This window comes from Rhodamnia argentea, chromosome 11 (genome assembly GCF_020921035.1).
Source record: "Rhodamnia argentea isolate NSW1041297 chromosome 11, ASM2092103v1, whole genome shotgun sequence".
Taxonomy (NCBI): domain Eukaryota; kingdom Viridiplantae; phylum Streptophyta; class Magnoliopsida; order Myrtales; family Myrtaceae; genus Rhodamnia; species Rhodamnia argentea.
Window position 1 is genome coordinate 1,884,497 of NC_063160.1, and position 19,262 is coordinate 1,903,758.

The 19,262-nt window shown below is 39.0% G+C and overlaps 1 protein-coding gene across 1 annotated transcript; it reads left to right on the plus strand.

Moving 5' to 3' along the window:
* The first annotated feature begins 383 nt into the window (after positions 1–383).
* LOC115750479 (monooxygenase 2-like) lies at positions 384–12,447 on the plus strand. The gene is made up of 5 exons (XM_030687860.2): positions 384–598; positions 753–815; positions 1,167–1,344; positions 1,429–1,663; positions 11,927–12,447. Exons 1-5 carry the CDS (start codon positions 387–389, stop codon positions 12,445–12,447), a joined length of 1,209 nt encoding a protein of 402 aa, XP_030543720.2. The 5' UTR covers positions 384–386.
* The last annotated feature ends 6,815 nt before the right edge of the window (positions 12,448–19,262 follow it).

Genomic DNA, 19,262 nt, shown 5'->3' on the forward strand with positions numbered 1-19,262 from the left:
TAGTTAGTTTGTGTGGGCATATCGGTTTGAGATTTTTTATGATAAAAAAATTGTTTGAGATAAATTTATTACAAGTGTATTAATTTGAGGTTTTGCATGATATCAATCATTCGTTAAACGAGAAATGCTACTGCTAAGAGACATTTGTCTTGTGCTCGTTTCTAGAACGCCTAAAATTTTATTTTCTATTTTTGCAGCTCAAATATCTGGTCAAACGAGAAATCAACTAGAGCACGTCATTAGACCTCCGCGACCGCCCACGACAGCTATAAAAAGAAACATAATTGGCACTCAGAAATAGCTCAAATAGATCAACACCATAGTCTCACCCAAGTAACAAGAAAAGATCGTAAAAAGAAGAAAAAGCCCAACGGCTGCTTTTCCAAATGGAGGAGGTTGTAATCGTTGGAGCAGGCATCGCGGGCCTAGCGACGGCAGTGGCCCTCGATAAGGTCGGTGTACGAGCACTAGTGCTTGAGAGAGCGGAGGGGCTGAGAGCCACCGGCACGGCCATAGCCCTCTTCCCCAATGCATGGCACGCGCTTGCTGCGCTTGGGGTTTCGGATAAGCTTGCATCCATTTACGAACCTTTTTTCAAGTAAGGTTTTTCACCTCTTTCATTGTGAAAAAAAAAAGGTAAGTTTGATATTGGCCGAAGCGACGCAGATGCATAGTGCATAATTAATTCCTTTTACTTAATTAATTCTTATTAGATTGAACTTCCCAGAATTAATTTTTTGCTCATGCATTAGGGGTTACGTAACCGATGTGAAGACCAAAGCCACTCAGGAAGTGCGTTATGATGCAAGCAAAGGGTACTGCACCTCTGAAAATTCCTCATCTCGATCAATGCATCGTCTATTTTTGATTTGTTGTACGTGTTTCTTTCTCGGTTTGCCAAAAGAAACATCGGATTCATTACTACATTAGACGAAGTATATTCGATGAAAAACAAGTTTGGGGTTTTGAGAAAATCCTATGGTAAGACACATGAACATCCGCAAAGATCTTTGAATTTTCACAAAACCCTAAAATTGTGTGTGTAAAAGTTGCAAGACCATGTACAATGGTCTAAGGAGCTAATTGTAGCTAGATGAAAAAAAATTAAAGTCTATTCGTGTGATGCAAAAAGGTTAAGAATTTACACAATTTTTTACATTTCCTAGGAGTGGAGATGAACAAAGAGTGGTGCACCGAAAAGTCTTATTAGAGGTCTTGGCAGAGGAATTGCCTCCAAATACCATCCGTTTCTCTTCAAAGCTCACTTCCATTGAAACCCAAGTGGAACAAGGCTCATCTGTTTGTATCCTCGCGCTTGAAGATGGAACTATCATCAAGTCTAAGGTATCATAACTTCTCATACTTGTGGGCAGATTTGTTGTTGATTGATTAATATAGTATAAAAATACTCGTGCCACCTACATGTAGGTTGTTATTGGATGTGACGGAGTGCATTCTAGAATAGCACGTTGGTTAGGGCTCGGCACGCCGGTTGATTCGGGCCGATCTGGAATTCGCGGGTTGGCCGTGTATCCACAAGGCCATGGGTTGAACCATGAGCTTCGGCAATTCGGGGATGTCTCAAAGAGGGCTGGTTTTATGCCTCTCAACAATAAGGAGATCTTCTGGTTCTTTGTTTGCAAAGCTCCTCCAAAAGATATTGGTACACTCCCTTATATATCCCTCTTGTATTTTGCTCGTACGTCCTATAAAAGAGTATATTTATTTCTTGGGACTGACACTTCTTGTATAAGAGTAAAATTAGTGATACTTAGGTCCTGTTTGTTTCGCATAAAATGAATATTTTGAAAAATATTTCTAAAAAATTATAGCTTATATCTCTTATAGAAATGAATGGACGAAATGTATTTTCATCGTCCGTGCAAATGTTTAGACATAATTTGCTATCAATAATGAAAATATGTTTCATTGAGTTCAAGCGATAATGCAATCATTTTTAGGGAAAATATTTTTCAAATCACTTATTTTCTGCGAAACAATAAAAGTATAATATGTTACTTTCATTTGTCATTTGGATATGGTCTCATCCCCCCTACCGTTATTACTGTGCATTGACTTCTACATCACCGGTTCAATTAAAATGTTTTCGTAGATGTATCTTGTTGACGCCTAAATTTTGACTAATCTATTTTTTTTGCATAAAAATTAGAACTAATTTTAGTTCTAAATAAAAATCATCTCACATCTTTATTTTTAGCGTACATTGCATTGGCATATAATTGGGCAAGCGGAACACGTAATTTAGCATGCGTCTAGACTAGGCATGGGATGGAAAAATACACCGAGAAGATTTGAAACTTCGGGGACTATATTGCAAATACTTAAAACTTGGGGGTATTGCAAATACTTGAAATTTCCGGGACTGCATTGCAAATACCAAGAGAAGATGAAGAAGGGAAGATAATGAAGGGAAGATGATGAAGGGAAGGTGATGAAGAGAAGATGAAGAAGGGAAGATGATGAAGGGAAGATGATGAAGGGAAGATGGTGAAAAGAAGATGAAGAAGAGAAGATGGAGAAGGGAAGATGGTGAAAAGAGGATGGTGAAATTTGGCTATAAAAGAGGGAGAGTTCTTGAGAATTGAGAAGGAGAATTTTTGGGGTGATAGAGAATTTAGAGAGCTCTTAGAAGGGGGGAAGTTGAAGAGAATTGAGAGAGAGAGTAGAAGAGAATTGAGGGAGAGAGTAGAAGAGAATTGAGAGAGTTTTTTAGGAAGAGTGAAAGAGAATTGAGAGAGTTTTGAGAGAGTTTTGAGAGGAATTTTTAGAGAGGAAAAAGAGAGTTCTTGAGAAAAATCAGAAGAGAAAATTCGAGAGTGAAGAAAAGTGTTTTAGTCGAGCATCATCTTCGACGAGTCCCGACACATATTTCGCCCTCGCAACCCAACAAGGCCATTGCTTGCCATTTTCGGCGACAGCGCGTTCTTCCGGCTCCGAGATCTTGAAGGGAACTATAACGTGTATGTGAGTAAGATTTTGTGTAATAGAAGGTAACCCTTTCCATCTCGATCTACAAAAATGTAATCGTTTGGTTTGAATATTTGTTTGTTTATTTTAGACATGCCACGTGTTTCAAATTTTAGCATTATTACATGTTAATTTATTTTTATAAATACTGTGATTGGTTGCATTTTCTTTCTTTCTAAATCACCCATGGTGTATATCGTACAAAGTTCAATGTTTTACATCCCCATAAAAAAGAAGAAAAACCAAAAAATTGCATCTTTGAATTTCGAGTAAAATCCATCAAAATTGCCAAATCAAATATTTTTCATGAAAATGGTACCGAAAGGGCGTTAGAGAAATCGCGTAACCAAATCCCGAATTCAAAATCTGCGGTTCGCGGAAATAAGATAGTTTTCTCCGCTATTTTATTTAGGTTTCTAATCAACCTACCGAAAATGATTAGTGGCGACTCCAAATTCAAATCACATTGCATGTTAATTATTTGAACCTTAAGTTGCGATTTGGTATGGACTTGGGAGAGTCCGAGTTAGGTTAGTTAATTAATTAACCTGATAATCCATTAGCCCGAAAATTAACTTGTCTATTTTTTTTTAGGTCGCGACAGCTTGGCGACTCATTTGGGGACCCAAAGAGGACTTAGGCCGGATAATTTCATGAAAAAGAAATCACTTGATTTGGCAAACTTTGGTTGAATTCTCATTCTTAGGTGTTAAATGTTTTTGCGGATTGGGAGTTATAAGGGGAGGAGTGATTGGCTAACCCTTTGTTTTGCGAGGCTTGGTGAATTGGAATTGTGATTTAACTTTTGAATCATTGAAGCGGTGTTTGCTTTTAATTGTTGTGCATGATTTATCGTCTTTGCACTACACTCGCACACAACCCGTGACCGGACCGGGTCACACTAATAGTTTTAAGATGGTATTTAGATGGTCCTTTAACCCTGGCGGTAAGGCTTCGCTAAAGGTTATCCCATCTGGATCCCGAAAATTTTTCAAAAAATGGCTCAAGGGTCGTTCTTATGCACGTGAGGTTACGATGCATGAGAATTGCCCTTGTCGACCGAACCAAGCCGAAGTGATTGAACCCGACTAGTCATGACTATTGTACGCGAGGCTGCGACTAGTCATGATGATTGCGCGAGGCTGCGACATGTCGTTTCGTTCATCATTTCACTTTGCAAAGCCTTTTGGATGATAGAATAAGATTTAAACTCACGATTCATGCGCATGTCTTTGTGATTAACATTTTCTTCGTATGAGAGGTAATTTCTTGTCTCTTGTACCCTGTTATCTCATTTTTATTTTGGGCGGTCCATGGTTTAGGTTGATTGTTTAGAAGTTTCATTGTCTTATTTCCAATTTCGCACTTTGCTTGAGCTTTTACAATTCCATCGGTTGTCCTCAATTCTGATTTGGCTTATTCCTGTTGTGCGATTTTTACTAAATTCTACGATCGAGCTTTGAGTAAGTGCCAAACACGAAAGTTGTAGACCTATGTTTCAACTAATATCTTGCAAAATTTCAGAATTAAATTCATAATTTAAGATGGCCTTTCGTTTTTTCAACTACCTGCGGTTATAACAGTTTTCTGAATGTGATTTTTTGGAAAAACACATTAAACTAATTTGACCCGTGCATTTCTAGTCCGATTGGCCAACATAAAAGTTGTTCATCATCTTCTCAACTACAAGCTCGTAAAATTTGGACATGTTTTGATCAACGTGCGAATTAATATGAATTTTTTCGTAAAAGCGGATAAACTGAAAATTACATGTTTCAATCCTTTGGTCATAATCACTTTGTTCGTTTGAGTCTAGAGGGATGCCATGGGCCGGCTCGCTATTCTTGCTCCCTGTACTCATTTTGGGTTTGTTGCGTGTACGGGTAATTTATCACGGATCCTCCACATATCACCCGATCAATAGCAAAAGGATGGCCGACATCAACGCCACCGTTAGTGCTGCCCTGGATGAGAAACTTGGCTCCTTGACCGAGCGCTTTGAAGGGATGATGTCCCGAAAGATGGAGGAAATGATGGCCGCATTTGCCGCCAAACTTCAATCATCCACCTCCGGCCGCCGCTAACCATTCCTGCTCTAATTCCTCCTACGGACAACGTCGGTAAAGCCCTAGAAGCTACTCCCTATCCGACAATGCCGCTAGAGGATGTGATCATCACAGGCGTGAACTCGAGCACGCCGCCCGTAGTCCCAATCCCTCAAGCCAACCCCGTGGGCCCGGGTTGAATGGTGATGCGGTCAAGCTGTTGGCCCAAATGGAGCAGAGGATCCGAGAGGTTGAGGGGACTCACAACATACCCTGTTGACTGTCTGTCTTTTCAAAGGTCACGGTGCGGGAGAAGTTCAAGATGCCCGACTTTGAGAAGTATGATGGAACTTCAACCCGGTTCGGCACGTCCGGATGTACCAGGCAAGAATGAATAAGCATGCGACCAACGGTCCCTTAATGGTTCGGACCTTCCAGGCTAGTTTAAAAGAAGTGCCATGAGATGGTATCGGACTACGAGATCTCCGGATGGATGATTGGGAGAAGGCGCTAATGCTTTCATCAAACATTTCAGCTTTAACTTGGACGTGCTCACCACCGGAGAGGACCTTGAGCGGCTTGAGATGAAAAGGAAGAAACAATCAAGCAATATGCCACTAGGTGGAGGAACGTGGCAGGTGAAACAGTCCCTCCCGAAAGGGAACTCATGAAATTGTTTGTTTCCACCCGCGCGATTATGAGAACTCGAATTTTGGGATCTGCTGCCACGTCATTCAGCCATCTCATCGCAATGGTGAAGAAATCGAGAACGGCATGAAGAAAGGTTGGTACGGTGATGTCGCCATGACGACTAAGAGGTTTGTGGTAAGGAAAGACAAGGAGTCGGCCCCATGGTCAACATGACCTACGGCCCAAAACCCACGACCCGGACGCCGGTCGTTGATTCCTAATCGCCAGGCTAATTTCGGCATGCAACGACAAAGAGGGAATCAACGGTCTCCTCGGCGGTTTACCCCTCTACCGGGAACCCCGTCGCGGTACTTGCGGTTCTGCGTAAGAGAGGTTTCCTGAGCCTCTACGACCCGAGATACGAGCTTGCGAGATATGATCCATCGAAGAAATGTGATTACCACTGCGGGAGCTTGGACATGACAACGATGGCTGTTTTGTCTTGAAGCATCGGATTCAAGATCTCTTGGATTCTAAAGCATTCTCATTCCAAGGCAACAAACAGCAAATGTCCGGAATAATCCTTTGCCGGATCATTCGGTAAAGTTAATGCTGTATTCGGGTGGGAATCGAGACAGTTGGTGCTAGTAAGGATGAAGGGTCTTCGATATCGCGGTTGTTTTGATGATGTAACCATTTTGCTATATCGAAGACGGAGCGCATAAGGAGGAACCTTACGGCGCCTAAACCTTCCAAATCATTCATTAATGCCATATGTGATGATCTTGGAGGGTTTAGATTCGAGTAACATCTTTATGTTTATGCAATCCCCTACGTGGGACATTTTCTGTTTCCTTTAGGTTTTGGATCGCATTTGGATTTCTATTCTGTCTTGCACTCTTGAATTTTCTTTCCTAGAAGATGTAATTTCATATCAATAAAATTGCACCATTTTTCGAATCTTATTGAAGTATCCCAAACCAACCCGATGACGATAACCAACGACCAACAAGTTTGTCATCATGGTAAGAACTGAGGGTTGGGCTTCTTCAAGAATTCATGTCCCACGGTTTTGAAAAATAAAAATAACAAAAATAACAAAAATAAATAAAGTTCTTCAAAAAAAATCACACCGCAATTAAACCCTGTTTGTTTTTCTGATTTTGTTACTTTATGTTTCGGGGATACATGAGGAGGGAAACCTAGTGGATTTGAAGTATACGACCTAGATGAGTCGATCTGATTATGAGGAAATTCGTCGGGATTTCGAACGACATGAGGAGATCAAGCCATTGTGAGTTCAATGCCGATTGAAGCTTAGCCCAAATGGTTACAAAACCGGAGAGATAACATCACAAACATACAATCCGATCCGGATGAATCGATCTTTTCAAATTCAAAATTTACAAGGAATACGTACAAGGGTAAAGCGGTATCGTTTCAACTCGTTTAGAACATGAGAACGTACATTGATGCTTTCCTTTTGATTTTTACGGATCGCCTTTCCGGGATAGGGAAGTATCCATTCTCCCTGAAAAATTAATGAAATAAGAAATTCCTGGAGCCTTTGACAATCTCATGTCTCGAACCGGATAATGAAGTTTTGCAACTCATTTGCATGGCGGGGGCAACTCCCAATCCATGCCCCTAAGAAGTTTCTTATGTGCTTGCGATTCGTCACCAAGATAAAAGTTGCTGCATTTTATATGCTCAAAAACACTCATACATTGCATAGTTTGCATGATTGTTCCTCATGTTTAATTTACCAACTCTGAATAAGGAACATGAATTACATAAGATACATCGAATGTACGGAATGGGGCGGGCGGGATGATGAAAGGCAATCCTTTCCCAAACACTTCCCATTTTTTCGGGAGAGTTGAACGGTGGCTAAGTTCCGCATTTCACAAGGTAAAAGGTTTTTCGCAAAGGTACGATAGCCGAAATGACGGAGGCATTCGGTTCTCTATCCCAAACACTGCGGGTGATCCATTGATTACCCCTTTTGGCGGTGGTTTCATTTCTTTACCCTATCAAGAACCACCCCACATCGGGGTCAGGGAGTTAATTCCAACAGAACACGAGGTAAATGGTTAGAAATTTTCTTGCTCGGACTAACATTAATCTTCGGGTGTTTCTTTGCATTTATACTCGAATTTTAATTCAAGTGCCTTAGGATGATGAAGAGTATTCATTTCTCTATCCTATACACTTCATTCTTTGCATAGCCCACTTGAGCTTGCAAATTCATTTCTTAAACCCCTGTTGGTGATCATTTGCTCAATCCAAAGACGAAGGTAGCATTTTCCCAAGGATTAGAATTGAAGATGGTCGGGTCAACGGAGAATTCCCGAATGGACTCATTTCTTGTATGCTACATTTTTTTATGTTTACATAATTTTTCTTTGTAAATGTTTATGCTTGCTGTAATTCCTGGTTCAAAATCATGGGATTAAAAAAAAAAAAAAAAAAAAAAAAAAAAGGAGAGGCAAACTCGGCTTAAAGGAGAAGGGCCCGCTCTAAAAAAAAACAAAAAAACAAAAAAAGCAAAATAAAGAGATGTCGAAGGGCTCTCAAAGAAAAAGGAAAAGAAATCTTTTCTCGAAAAAAGAAGAAAAAAGAAAAATGAGAGTCGGGAGTAAGAAAAGCAAAGGCGATCTCATATGAAAATTTCAAGCATAGGAAAAGCAAAGTGCCTACCAAAAGTAAGGCCAATGCACATTCATTTGTAAAGTACTTCTGAATTTTGAATGTACATTTTTGCATGTTAAGTTGTAAATTCCATGTACATGTTTGCATTGTGTCTCTTGCAAATCCTCGACGGACACTTGTTGTGAAGAAGACTCCCCAGAAGTCGGTTTGCAAAGTGCAATTTTCAGTAGAAAACTATCATCCCTCATTCAATGATGGTATTTTTTTTGAAGACATTTCCGGAAGACCAAGATCGGTGACTAGTCGGCGATGACCACCAACGTCAAGCCCCTTCTCATTTAATTTCGAGCCAAAGCGAGCCTTTTCGTTCCTCGGTCCCCAATCCTAGCCTACGTTATAACCCTCCAAAGTCTCTTGATTAGGACACTTGAGTTAACGTAGAGTTAAATGATTTTAAGCATCACTCGAAGGAGTTCGAGCAAGATTATTTTCTCTCATTTTTGCAAGGCTCTTGACTTGTAAATCGGAGCAGATGATGAAGAAATTCATTTCGGCGGCCTCGACTCAACTAGAGTCCCCTTTGTAAACCTTTGACCTAGCTCTCATTACGGTCCTAATCAAGACCTCCGACCTCGGCTCGGTCGTACCAATTGCGAGATTACTTGGATCCTTATCGAATGCGATGATGGAAAGATTGAGTGATTTCTCTTGAATCCTGAGACGGGATAAATAGCTTTTCTCAGAGTGAGTGAAAGCCCTTTTTTGAAGTCCCCCATTAGCTCACATTCGAGGTATTCGTCATGTGAGAACCTCCCTGGACAAAATTGGTAATGCAAACTTGACGGAATGGTTATGCATGAACCATAGTATGAGTGATTGCATTATACTCATTGTTGAATATGTTTGTGTGTGTTACCTCGACATTCTATGATAGGTAATACATTCCCGATGTTCGAGTTCCCTCCCAGGTCTCGAAATTCATCCAAGGATTATTGAATGAGCAAGTTTTCTTTGGCAAATGCCTACCGGTGCGATCGGCAATCGCTTCGTTCCTTGATTAATCGTTTGGAGAACCCGGGTAAGTTTTCTGAACCCCTTTTCAAATTAACAACTCTTCGATGATAGTTGTTATGATTCATTCGGGCAATATGCCCCTTTTGTACTTATCGATTCCATTCGGTGGTACTCCTCTCAAATATTGTTCAAATCGGGCAATATGCCTCTCCTCTCGGGACGTGAAGACATATGCACTGGCGATCTTGACATCTCTTCAAATCATAACGACGTAGCTCTTATGGTTTCAATCTCGGGACGTGAAGACATATGCCTGGCGATCTTGACATCTCTTCAAATCATACGACGTAGCTCTTATGATTTCGTATCGATCACGAAGACGTATGCTGGTGATCTTGACCTTTAGTCGGCTCATAATGACATAGCTCTTATGATTTTCGGCTCCTTTATCAAATCATGAAAACATAAGCACCCATATTTTTGATCCAAACCAAATCATAACGGCGTAGCTCTTATGATTTTGGTTCCCCTTTATTGAATCGTGAAGACATATGCCTGGCGATTTCGACATTTAATCAACTCACAACGACGTAGCTCTTGTGAACTTGATCCCACTTCTTTCGACTCACAACGACGTAGCTCTTGTGATCTCAAACGACACACATATCTTGCGTTGTCTTGCATTAGGGAGAAGTCTCTCGATAACGGATAGGCCAAATACCTTAAAATCCTTGCATGCAAAAGAAGCTTGGAAATTAAGAGAACCATTAGCTTACGAGAAATTTGGTAAAACAGGTATTCTTGTATGCGATCCATGTTGGGTTTCTCTAACATGAAAAAGGGAAATTATGACACATGTTATTTACGGTCTTGCATATCATGCATCACTTCATTACATAAAAAATGAGATTAAAACTCCCGCCAAAAGTTCATCCATAATTTGCCTGTCAAAATTTAGGATTCAATTGTCTTTGAGCGGAACCTCTCGAGCCTCCACTCAAGAGGGGCAGCGTTGACGCCTAAATTTTGACTAATCTATTTTTTTGCATAAAAATTAGAACTAATTTTAGTTCTAAATAAAAATCATCTCACATCTTTATTTTTAGCGTACATTGCATTGGCATATAATTGGGCAAGCGGAACACGTAATTTAGCATGCGTCTAGACTAGGCATGGGATGGAAAATACACCGAGAAGATTTGAAACTTCGGGGACTATATTGCAAATACTTAAAACTTGGGAGTATTGCAAATACTTGAAATTTCGGGGCGCATTGCAAATACCAAGAGAAGATGAAGAAGGGAAGATAATGAAGGGAAGATGATGAAGGGAAGGTGATGAAGAGAAGATGAAGAAGGGAAGATGATGAAGGGAAGATGATGAAGGGAAGATGGTGAAAAGAAGATGAAGAAGAGAAGATGGAGAAGGGAAGATGGTGAAAAGAGGATGGTGAAATTTGGCTATAAAAGAGGGAGAGTTCTTGAGAATTGAGAAGGAGAATTTTTGGGGTGATAGAGAATTTAGAGAGCTCTTAGAAGGGGGGAAGTTGAAGAGAATTGAGAGAGAGAGTAGAAGAGAATTGAGGGAGAGAGTAGAAGAGAATTGAGAGAGTTTTTTAGGAAGAGTGAAAGAGAATTGAGAGAGTTTTGAGAGAGTTTTTGAGAGGAATTTTTAGAGAGGAAAAAGAGAGTTCTTGAGAAAAATCGAAGAGAAAATTCGAGAGTGAAGAAAAGTGTTTTAGTCGAGCATCATCTTGACGAGTCCCGCACATATTTCGCCTCGCAACCCAACAAGGCCATTGCTTGTCATTTTCGACGACAGCCGCGTTCTTCGAGATCTTGAAGGGAACTATAACGTGTATGTGAGTAAGATTTTGTGTAATAGAAGGTAACCCTTTCCATCTCGATCTACAAAAATGTAATCGTTTGGTTTGAATATTTGTTTGTTTATTTTAGACATGCCACGTGTTTCAAATTTTAGCATTATTACATGTTAATTTATTTTTATAAATACTCGTGATTGGCTGCATTTTCTTTCTTTCTAAATCACCCATGGTGTATATCGTACAAAGTTCAATGTTTTACATCCCCATAAAAGAAGAAAAACCAAAAAATTGCATCTTTGAATTTCGAGTAAAATCCATCAAAATTGCCAAATCAAATATTTTTCATGAAAATGGTACCGAAAGGGCGTTAGAGAAATCTGACGTAACCAAATCCCCGAATTCAAAATCTCTGGTTCGCGGAAATAAGATAGTTTTCTCCCGCTATTTTATTTAGGTTTCTAATCAACCTACCGAAAATGATTAGTGGCGACTCCAAATTCAAATCACATTGCATGTTAATTATTTGAACCTTAAGTTGCGATTTGGTATGGACTTGGGAGAGTCCGAGTTAGGTTAGTTAATTAATTAACCTGATAATCCATTAGCCCGAAAATTAACTTGTCTATTTTTTTTTAGGTCGCGACATATCTCACAGCAATTACACTTGGGAAAAAGCTGTTTTTCATCTTTTTATTTCCGATTTATGTAAGCTTAACTAGTAACAACTTAACCTTTATCTAACAATCTTTACTCATCGACGCGTTCATCTCAGGTGCGGACATGGGAGGAGACCCAAATTTACAACGAAGAGAAGTGGCTGACAATTTAGCCAAAGATTTTCCTCCATTGTACCTCGACATCGTCGGCCACTCCGACCTTTCCACCGTGACGTGGGCCCCGTTGATGTTCCGCTACCCGTGGGACGTCATCCTTGGGAACCTGACCCGGGCGAACATCACGGTGGCCGGAGACGCGATGCACCCCATGACTCCAGACCTGGGCCAAGGTGGGTGTTTGGCCCTCGAGGACGCGGTCGTGTTGGGTAGGCACATCAGAAGCTCGATTTCCAAATGGGGCGAACTCGAGACGCGTGATATCAGTTCCACCCTTGAGAGGTACATGAGGGAGAGGAGGTGGAGGGCGGCGATGTTGATCACGGCATCGTTCTTGTCGGGTTGGGTTCAGCAGGACGGGTCGAGTTGGCGGACGAGGTTCCTAAGAGACATATTCTATAAGTTTCTGTTGGTTAGAGTCCTCAGTGCTAGTAGGTACAATTGCGGCAAACTTTGTTAATGTCTCGTCTGACATTTGTTCAGCTCTAAACCCGTTAATTAGATCAATATAGTCAAAAATAAACCTTTGAAAGAAATTACAATCAAGTCCTCCAGCTAAGTCAGAATTGCTAGATCGTTGCTGAACTTCTCTTGAGTAGCGCCATGTTGACATCACAATGACAACATGACTCTCCGTGACTGTTGATTCAATTTTCTTTACACGGGAAATGGATTGCAGGATTAGAAGTTGCATCCACAGTTGGTTTGGGGTCGTGGGATCGTTTTGACTAGCTCACGGGGGTTCATGTCTCGTGACGTAATAATAAAGCCAGTAACATCCCTGGCTCGATGCCGCATCGAATTTTACTTTTCTTGCGCTTTACCGTCCAGCTTCCTTATTTAGAGGCCTATCTCGATTTGGCATGTTGTTATTTCTATCTGCTTGATGGCTACCCCTATTTTGCAAGCAGCCATATGATTACTTAGCTAGTCAATTTTAGCTGAAAATCATTGACGTGGACTCGAGCCTTTCTACGTAGGACAATCAATGCTTACGTAGACAATATTTATTATTTGTTATTATTTTTTTCGAAATTTTTATCAATGACCATGCATATTTTATTTTATTTATTATTATTTTTCTTTTCGTTTATATTTTTTCCTTATTGGTTCATCGATTGCCAAGCCTCGCAATGGTCTGCACCTAGCCAAAGGCAATTGCCAGCGAGGATCGACCTCACCACCCTTGCCCGGATATAACAAGGGGTGACCTTGCGGGCCTCAGGTGAGGGTCGACGATGAGGGGCGAGTCTCCCCGAGGCCGACGAGGGCCAGGCTCGCTAGGTTCACGTAAGACTTGATCTCGCCGGCCTTTGTTGAGGCTTACCCTCGCCGGGTTTTAGCGAGCCTCAACCTCGTAGGATTTGGCTAGGGCGAGCCTCTCGAGGTCAACAAGGTCCACTCTTGCTAGGTCTCAGTGAGGGTGACCTCGCTTGTGGCTTGTCGAGCAACCTTGCTGGTTGTAGCCTTTGGCCTATTTCTGGCCATTGCAAATGCCCGACAACCGGGCCAATGAAAAAGGAAAAAGAAGAAGAAAAATAAAGGAAAATATAACAATTCAAAAAATATAAAAATTTAAGACTAAATTGGCATAACTGAAAAGTTTATAACTAAATTGACACAAATGCAATAAATTTTAGATTTTTTTTGGTAATTTTACCATCAAAGTTTACAAGGGGTTGCACCACCACCCCGCGAGGGTTGCTGGTCCATGCAGAGACGGTGGGATGGCAACGACATGCCTTCAAAAACCTTTCCCTACAATCGCCCCTCTCTCTCTCTCTCTCTCTCTCTCTCTCTCTCTCTCTCTCTCTCTCTCTCTTTGTACCATTTTTTCTTTTTATTTTTTTTCCGTTTTGGTTTTTTTTCTTCTTCTTCTTTTTTTATTTCTATGTAGTGCCCACTTGCTACTATATCAATGTCATCCGTAGAAATTGATTTTTATAACACGCCACGTCAGCATTTTTCGGCATTCGAATTGATTGCCCCAATGAAAAAATCAGTTGTACTTTCACATTAAATTTAAGCTTTTTATCAAGAATATTAGAATTTGATTGCGCATAAATTTCCTCCAAAATGTACCATAGATCTTTTCACATTCCCGCCTAAAAGCATTGGCTTCTTGGGTCGGCCTCGCCGGTTCTCTAGACATTGATTTGCTCGCATATTGACGTGATCTCTAGTTCGATATGTTTCTGTTATATGGAAATGGAAAATAAGCAGTTTTTGGTGGTAAAAATTAGTTACAAACAATAAACAAAGTGGGAGGACGAAATGACATTCGCTAATTAAAGCAGACTCCTCATAGGTATTTTTCTAAACAATTTTCTATGATTTCTTTTACAATGTTAATTCTCAGTGGACAAGAATAGTCCTCTGAGAATTGCTTCTCTGACTCCAACGTCTCCATTCAAGGCATGGAAGGGGGGAAAGCCCGAAAATGATACAAAGAAAAAGTGAGCGAAAACTTGGCCGGGGATTTTCCACCTGTTTACACAAAAGAATGACTAACTTCTAGTTATAATCGATAAGTGCAAGGATTAGTCTCAAGATGAGAGTTTGATCACTCAGAACGGATGTACCGATAACTTAAATGGAATCGATAGCTCGGCAGTGAAATTATCGACAACACAATGCAAAGTTATCTTCGAGATTCTTAACGTTTCTCAACAAAGTTATCGATCTCAATGTTGGCCAATCGATAAAAGGATAATTTTGGGTGGTTCTATCCATATCCATTAATTTAGGATTTGTGTAACTTTTTTTGGACAATTGTTCGTGAAGTAACTTCCAATCACCGCCATTATGAAGTTATTTGTTTGTTTGAATGCCAAAATTGTAACCACCGGGTCATAAATAGCCCAAGTGAAATCTCTGTAAACCCTTCAATCAATTACAAAACTCAAAGTTCTTTATTTTAATTTTTACTTTCCATAATTTATCTTTTCTGAACTTTATAATCCCGTACCTTTCAATTCCCATACTAGTTGTAGTTTTATACATCTTTGTCATCGAGGAAATTCCGGCATTATATCTCTCTCTCATCTCACATTGTCATCGATTAAATCTCAGCAAAGTGTTTCAAATTCATCATCGATTAAATTCCGATGAAGTATATATGTGTCTTATGATTCGTTGAGACTCTTGTTCAGAGTCGCCACAAAATCCGTCTCTTTTCAGTAAAAATCGAAGAACCAATTTCAGAAACATGTGCTTCATCAATTGGGACCATTTTCAGCGAAACATCTTTTTGGCACATCCAGTGAGACGACTTGTGGTTTGATTTGAGGAAATTCTATGTGGAGAACAAAGAAACATCTAGATGTTGGGATTTATGTAACATGCATTGGCAAATAAAATATATAAACCCAGCAGAAATAAAACCTATACATGTATCTCAAAGGCGTTGTTCGTACGTTTTAATCAAAAATCAAAATAAATGAAGAGTGTTAAACGGATTACCTCTTATAAAATGCTTGAAACAGGTTGGTTCAAATGTTCTTCAGTTCGAGTCTTACAAGTATCGGACCTCTAGTTCAAAGACACCACCAATCGTTCAACGAATGGAAGAAAGACGTCATGCATAATCACCACACTTACTTGTACTAGCAATCTCGCGATGACAACTCTCCGCACTCTCAATAGTTTGATCACAGTAAGAACGAAACTGAGAAAACTCCTTTTTTCACCTCTCGTCACTTTGCACGCTCGCGCACAGAAGAAGAGAGAACACTTTTCTCACGTTTGCACTTTATCTTGAATAGCACACACTTCAGCATTCTCTTTTTTTTTTTTTTTTTTGGCATTTTCTAATAGCCATCGGCGGTTGCTGATTGTGAGAAACTCCCACGATCAGCAATTACCGCTTGCTGATCGTGGGTGTCCCATGCGCATATGATCAGCAAGTTTAATGACCGGGTGGGTGGGCCTTTATTTTATTTTTTAAAATTTATGTATTTCTCACACACACACATACATGTATGTCAAAAACACAAAACCAAACATGTATGTAATCTGTTAGGAAACTTATATGCAATATGTTAGGATGCATGTATGAGTTGTGTTAAAAAAATCCCATGTTGGAGAAATAATGTGGTGTTGAGCAGTTAATATATCCAACTTAGCCCATAACTCATTGGCTTAAACTTTTAAATGAAGGTGGGCTCCCTATTGGCGATCTCCCCCAATAAAGATATCAGACTTATGCTGAGCGTAAAATTTAGCACTGAATTGGTACAAATGTAATATGTTAAAGACTTTTTTAGTATTTTTTCCCATTATTAAATGCTCACACAAGATTCTTGAAAAAAAATTTCCAAAGAAAGCTACATCGTTTTGTTCAATTTGTCAAGTTGGACGAAAAATTTTCCGCATTGGACTTCAATTTCTTTTAAAGAAGCCACGTGTGAGCTGAAAAATGATTTAAAAAAGCCACGGAGGACTTTTGGTCGGAAGTTATGGTCGAAGACACTAGCACTTCTAGTGTCCTTATCAGTATAGATGATGAGTGAGATCCATATCACGATTAGTGGGTTATGTCCATTTTAATATAACTATCAAACTCACCTAACTATCATGAAAAGGTCCAAGGTCCGGTTATCTCCTTAGGCAGGACTTTTTTTTGAAAGCCCAAAGATTCTGGACCAGTGCGACTATCTTCTCGTGTGTTATTTTGCAACCATCATGTCCTTTTGAGAGAGAGAGAGAGAGAGAGCAAAGAAAAGAAAAATAAGAGGAAGGTAATTGCAACAAGTAAAAAGATGGAGGCAAAGTCTTACTTGATTAAAATAGTTTTGGTGATTATTAATTGTTATAAGTTGAAAGCGTTCGTGCAATACATGTATCTCCGGCATATTAATTGAATTTACCACCTCTATCGTTGTTCTATCCGGAACGTTCAAACTATGTGACACACACACACACACACACACACACACACACACACACACACACACACACACACACACACACACACACACACACACATATATATATATATATTCCTTTCGTTGCTTCGTCATATTCTCGCTAACAGAAATTCAATGGCTGCCCACTTATTCAATTATATGTTGTGACCAGATACTTTGCAACTTCCTAATAGCAAATGTTTAACATTATACTAACCACGGTCTAATTGTCGTGCTAAGAGATATTTTGTCATGTCCTCGTTTTTAAAACACCTGAACGATTTTGATTCTTGCATTTCACGTGCCTGGTCAAACGGGTAATCCAAATCAAGCACGTCATTAGACGTACAAAACTGCCAGAGTAGCTATAAAAAGAATCCGCCGACTCGGGAAATTGGATGATCCAATCGATAATCATTTGGGTACGATCCGCAGATTTTTGTTAGTCAATTTGGATTAAATATTCTTTAAAATCATGCATTATTTTCTGTATATTTTGACTGCATGTTATCTCTATTTGTTTCCTTAATTGAAAATCCAAAAAAAAAAAAAAGATTAGCAAGATAAGGTTTTCCGTAAATCCTATCTGATCAGATTTAAATTGCATTAGAAAGACAGGATTTGTTATAAATCCTATCTCATAGATCGCATTGCATTTAATAGATTAGGCGCATTTAAATTGTTTTGCAAATTAGAGTAGATTGCATCATTATCTAGGTAGGTTTGCCTATTTTAAAACATGTAGATTTAGGGTTAAAGGTTTTCTAAATAATGTTAGGATTTAATTCAAATTATTTCCTAGAAATTTAGGATAATCTCCATTCATGATAAATTTTATTCCATTAATTGTTAATTTCAAAATTCATCAGAAAATGCCAAAAATATCTCATTCATATGTATTGCATACAGTTTAGAATATTCCATGTCATGCATATAGACTAGGCATTTATTCCATATAGGTTATAATGCATAATTGCCAGGACTCATGTCTTGGTTCATTCATATAGTCCGCATGTCTAGGTTCATTAATCTAGTTCATATGTTTAAGTCATTTAACCTAATGTTCCATGTCACTTTGGTTAAAGTTATGTTATTTTTGGATGTCATTTAAATTATGCTCATTCACATGTCATCTAATTAGAGCTGCATGTCAATCCAATTAAATTAATTTTGCATGCCAATTGGACTAGGTTAATTAGCATGTTATTAAGCTAGAATTGCATGTCACTTAGGGTTAGGACATTTAAACAAATGCCTTGCATGTCATCCTATGTCATTTAGCTTAGGATTGCATATGTATTGTATTTCATTTCCATTCTTCATTTAAATAAGTGAAAACCCATAAAAATATTGTATTAGACTAAGACTTACACTTGGGAGATAAGCATTAGGGATTAGGCTGCAGTTTCTAAGTACGTTCCCTTCCCTTTTTCCTATCTTGCAATTTATTTAATGCTTTGATTATTGAATGTTAAAAAATGTTTGCACACCCAGGTGATCACCTCACATGTTAAGACCTTAGATTAAAATTAATCCAAGATGCTCGCTTAAATGTTTTCATTGAAATGAAAAGTACCAAAAGAGCGTTAATAGAAATATTTGCGTAACCAAGTCCCTATACGCATTAATCTCTGGTTCATATGAATAAAGTATTGGTCGCGATACTTTATTTAGATGGCTAATCAGCATACTGTAATTGATTAGTGGCGGCTCTAAATATAAAGTCTTTGCATGATAATTGAACCTTAAGTTGCGATTTAATAGAGCTTGGGAGAGCTTGAACTAAGTTAATTTTATTAACTTAGTAATTCATTAGCCTAAATGACTGAAATTTAGGGCATTTTGTTCTGTCTCTAACTTGGTTCCGAACTTGATTGTTTACATTCAACATTAATTTATCAAGTTCATTAACATTACTATTCACCCTCCTCTAGGTGATACTACTAGCTACAACGTTATGCAATTTGCAAACCTCAAATTAACTAATCACTACTCTTTTACACGTGTTTTTAGTTTACTTTTGATTCAATCCATCTCATTTACTCTCCATGACAACATAATGCGACTTTTCTCATAGGTTTGACAAATTACTTCACTTATAAATGGTTCTGTTTGAGATAGTTAGTCTTGTTGATGAAACTCTATCTATTTGATGGGGAATTTTGTTGTTGCTCTAATCTTTACTTTTGCTTGACTAAAAACGAAGCAAAAATAAAACAGAATAAAAAGTGAAAAAAATTGGCTAGTTCTTGAATAGACCCTTACTTGAATAAAAAGTGAAAAAAATCGCATGTTCCGTTCCTAGATATACATTGTAAGTTCTAGATTTTAAAAATTGAGAACCGGGCCTGACAAGATAGGTCCTAAG

Bases quoted from the DNA above. Each gene is read 5' to 3' on its own strand.
- LOC115750479 (XM_030687860.2), top strand. From the start codon at position 387: ATGGAGGAGGTTGTAATCGTTGGAGCAGGCATCGCGGGCCTAGCGACG. The intron at 816-1,166 runs GTACTGCACCTC...TACATTTCCTAG, and splicing joins CGTTATGATGCAAGCAAAGG to GAGTGGAGATGAACAAAGAG. The intron at 1,664-11,926 runs GTACACTCCCTT...CGTTCATCTCAG, and splicing joins AGCTCCTCCAAAAGATATTG to GTGCGGACATGGGAGGAGAC.